Source organism: Centrocercus urophasianus, unplaced genomic scaffold, assembly GCF_019232065.1.
Source record: "Centrocercus urophasianus isolate 14NV4802_14NV808 unplaced genomic scaffold, USGS_Curo_1.0 seq_10, whole genome shotgun sequence".
Classification (NCBI taxonomy): Eukaryota; Metazoa; Chordata; class Aves; order Galliformes; family Phasianidae; genus Centrocercus; species Centrocercus urophasianus.
The window spans coordinates 6,000,226-6,004,701 of record NW_024884142.1 but is presented as its reverse complement, the minus strand read 5'-3'; the positions used below and the strand labels follow the sequence as shown (position 1 = coordinate 6,004,701).

At 34.1% G+C, this 4,476-nt stretch overlaps 1 protein-coding gene across 1 annotated transcript in view; it reads left to right on the top strand.

The window, feature by feature from the left end:
* DDX1 (DEAD-box helicase 1) overlaps positions 1 to 1,875 on the top strand; it is a 21,834-nt gene extending 19,959 nt beyond the window's left edge. The window contains exons 23-26 of the mRNA XM_042818838.1: positions 77 to 119; positions 343 to 438; positions 1,182 to 1,302; positions 1,545 to 1,875. Of these exons, the coding sequence (XP_042674772.1) occupies positions 77 to 119; positions 343 to 438; positions 1,182 to 1,302; positions 1,545 to 1,675 (391 nt within the window). The 3' untranslated portion in view covers positions 1,676 to 1,875. The remainder of the gene's footprint in view (positions 1 to 76; positions 120 to 342; positions 439 to 1,181; positions 1,303 to 1,544) is intronic.
* Positions 1,876 to 4,476: the final 2,601 nt, after the last annotated feature.

The following is a 4,476-nucleotide window of genomic DNA, read 5'->3' as shown; positions in this document are numbered from 1 at the left end:
TTTTTTTTTTTTTTTTTTTTTTTTTAATAAATTGACAGTAGTTGTTGGAAAAACCTCCTCTCTCCCATTATTTCAGGATGGGTCTGGCGATTTCCCTTGTGGCAAAAGAGAAAGAAAAGGTAAGTTACACTCAAGAGCAAAATCAAATGGGTGCTATTTACTTAAGTTCTGTTCACTGCTGATGCTGAACTTCAACAGCCTGTATTGGAAAATAGCTGTTTTTTCCCACCTTAACTGAAAGGGACTCTAAAAGGATAATTGAATACACTTTCATGACAGAATTGATTGGAAAATGCGGGTACAAAGCTATTTCTGAAAGTTTAAAAGTTGTTTTATTTCTAGGTTTGGTATCATGTATGCAGTAGTCGTGGAAAGGGGTGTTATAATACTAGACTCAAGGAAGAAGGAGGTTGTACCATATGGTACAATGAAATGCAGGTAAACGTTTTGTTGACCGTTATGTTCTGATTCCTCTGAAAAGACTGTGGTGTGTAGCCACTGTCTTAAGTGACTGTTTAGTTTACAAATCTAATTTTGAAATCTAATTCCATTTGAAGAAGAATTTTAAACATAAATTGTAATTTTTGTAAATTACTTGTTCAATTACAAAGCCTGTCTTAATATTCTTAGCCAATTCCATCAGTCTTAAGTTCAACTTCTCTATCATCATCTTAATGATATGCTGTCAAGAGTTATAGAATGTTAGTTATACTTTTGTCTAGATAGCTCTATAGCTTGAAGACAAACTAAAGATTTGCTGTTGTTCTAATGTGGAAATAACGTGTAATTTCTTATTTGGTTTTGTATACTAGCTATGAATGCTTCTTAAATTAACAGTGCATCCCTTCTTTCTTCATTAGAGTGAATGGCATGTGAAGTGGCTCCATTCACATAGAATAGTATATGAAATGAAACTTTCTCGTTAGGTAGAGACATAGTGAGATGGGAAATGAATTTGTGTAGTAGTTTGGGCAAAAAATAATGTATTAACCTTTGGTCCTTAAGACAAAACTGTTTTCTATGTGCAGTTTTTATTGAGTCTATTTGAATAGTTTGGCTCTGGTGGTTTTTGTGGGTTTAGATATTTTTTTTATTTTATTTTATTTTATTTTATTTTTTTTGAATGTTAGTCTAACTGGAATCTTGGAACATAAAAGTGATTAAATTTAAACTTTCTTCAGTTGCTGGGAGAAATTGAAGAACACTTAAACTGCACTATTTCCCAAGTTGAACCAGACATAAAAGTACCAGTAGATGACTTTGATGGGAAAGTTACATATGGACAGAAAAGAGCCCTTGGTGGTAAGTAATGGTCTACTCTTGAATTAGTCTGCTGTATGGTGGTTGTCTGCTGCATAATGGCACTGTTAGTTCTTTGCTGTCTTCTGCATTTCTTACATCCAACCTATGTGTTGCAAATAGCCAGAGTGTGTGTATGCCTGTGTTTTATTTTGTTAACTTAGTGAATGGCTACAATTGAATGTTACTAGTTGTGGTGACAGATAGCTTTGAATGCATCATTTACATTAGATATCTTTTGGCAGGTGGACTTTATAAAGGCCATGTGGATATTCTGGCACCTACAGTTCAAGAGTTGGCTGCCCTTGAAAAGGAGGCTCAGACATCTTTCTTGCATCTTGGCTATCTTCCTAACCAGCTGTTCAGAACATTCTGATTGTGCCACACTTGAGACAAGACATGAGTTAATAAATGTTCTCTCCTACAAGTACAAAATTCCTTTACTATCTCTTCAGTAGCAATAGTTAGAAAAGAAAAAAAGGATTAAAATTCAGTATATTTCTTGCATGATAAACAGTGTGTTCAGCATTGTTAACTCTGTATTAGCTCTTGATAAATAAAATGTCAAAGATGGAATGGCTTTTGTTCTTTTTTTGTTGTTGCCTTGAGAGTTAACTTACAAAATCGTTTTTTCCATCAAAAGATTTATTGATAATACAGATATAGATAAGCAAATCATAATAATTTACAGATGAAGAATTTAATTCTTTATGGAACATATGTAAAAAATGGCTTTGCTAATGATGTGATGTGATTTTTAATTCCATGACTTCTAAAGATGCATCAATTTTCAGGCAACTTTCCCTCGTGACTGTCTCTAAGGAAAAGTATTTAGATGTGATATCATAGTAAGCTACTTGGAATGATGGGATAGATTGCTTTTTGTATTACTTTCAATGACTGCTATCTTAAAATGCTGAAAGAAAATACGAACTTTCTGGAATGCATAATTTCCTCTGCAAACAAGATTAAAAAATAATAAAGTAAAAACTAGAAAGCCAAGCAGAACCATACTAAATTGAGTTCAAATAATTGTCCATGTAATGAAGTCTCTTCTTGTTTATTTTTACCTTGAAATTTGTATGCCTTTTCACCTAACAACAGTAAGTGAGAAGCCATTTGTAGCTGGAGTAGTTAGCATATATGTTCCATTTACTTGATTGTTGGAATTGAGTCTTTAATTGTATGTTTTTATATAGGCATGCATATATAAATGTAGACTGTTCTAAATCTGTGGGAAGAAGTTCTGGGGGAAGGAGAGAGGAAGTTGTTTCAAATGTGCTTTTTGTTCAATTTTGATAACTAACCGTTAACTGCCTCTTGGTGGAGCTGATGTTTCATATATGGCTAGAGCATATCAGCCTTCTGCTTCCAATTGGGTCAATTATATTCTTCCTATTCTATTTTCCTTAGAAACAAGCTCTTAAGCAAAAATAAATAAATAAATAATTGAGATTGTTTGTATGAAGTAGAAACTTATAATGGCGGGCTCTTCCTTCATGACTGACTTCTTGTTTCAGCTTGAATGAGCATTCATTTTAAGCTGGTAGGATGGTTAATCCACTAACTTCTGGTTTAAATAGCTTGTTCCTTGTCTCAATATGACACTAATTTTTGCTACTGTATATTTCAAAACTATGTTTGTTTTTCCTTCTCAGTGTTGATTTCTGGGGCTGGCTAACTGAGAACAGCATGAAAAGGTAGACTTTCATAAGTGCCCCATAGAAGTATTTGTCACAATTTACTGGGTTTGGAACTCTGTAAAACAACCCAATGTGGGTAGGTACACATGCTGTGCTGTAGCATTTCTATCCAAAAGGGGAACATAAAGGAAATTCAAGATTACCCTAAACAAAATAAGCAAGGCGCTACTGTTTTTAAGGTTTTTGTTCTTCCTAAACATCCTCTAATAGAAGCATCTGTAAATTTGAAATAGTATAAGCTTTTTTGCTTGCCTCCATTAATTTATCACTTATTGGAGTACCTTTGTTCAATAGCTATGTGGTTTTTGACTGATTGGTTTCAGTACAATGTCTTGAGAGAACCTGCATTCTTGTTGGGTGATTAACTGTGAGTATTTATAACTACTTGTAGTAATCTTTCTTTGTTTTCCTTTACACTCCTATAAAGGTTCCTTTTATGGAAGGGAAAAGGATACAGATGGTGTTTGCCACTCAGTGTTCAAACTGCTGAGCTGGGGCCCCTTCTTAGTGTACTCTATTTTGCTACTGTGAAAGCAGGCAAAATTGCTTCTGGCTACACAAACTTATGCTCAAGTGCTCTCATGTTTATGGAATCAGACATAGAAATAAATGTGCCTAGCCTATCTGAAGAGGTAATAGGCCTGTGGTCACTTCCATATGTGAATATCCACATAACGCAATAAGCTGGGTTGCTACTTAAGCCATTTAGCAAAATAAATGCATCTCAAGTAGACTGATAAACGAAAGGTGGGAAAATGGGTTCCTGAATTCAGCGGATGAACACCAAGGAGTGCATGATTCTGCACTGCATTTCTGTTATAGATAAAGCGTAATAAAGCTAGGGACGCTTGAAACTTTTTTGTAACCACAGTTACGTTATCATTAGCCATTAATTAAAAAATTCTAACATGCATGGTATTATCACACTTCTCATACTTCAGAAACAGTCTTGTCACTGTAGTATTGCTTTGTTTGCAATCTTCTGACCAAGTAAAGGGCCTGAAGTACTGCAGAATCCTCCAGAGTCAACTTTCTTTTGTTTACTGTTGCTTGTTGCTATATATGAAGCTTGAAATGAATACTTCAAAAGCATTGGTCATCCCACAGATACATTTGGGAACCAGCATCCTTTCAACCAGATTAGTGATTTTGTTAATTAAGTCATTGTAGGAGTTGCGTGAAGGACAATAAGAGAGGGAAAAAAAATAAATTACACCCAATTGCTTTTGTTGATGTTTGAAAATATCTGGTGTATTATCAGTATTACATTATAGCTATCTGCTATGTAGATTTTAAGTAATGTGTTTGTTGTATTTTTTTGAACTTCTGCTATGAAGTTTAGTTTCTCTCAACAATTATTTTTTTCTATAATAAAAATGTATCTGCTTCAAAATAGCAAGCAAAAAATTTACCATGTGATAGTAGAATGCAGTTCTGCTCTGGACAGACCTGTGCCCAAATGTAATAATAATTT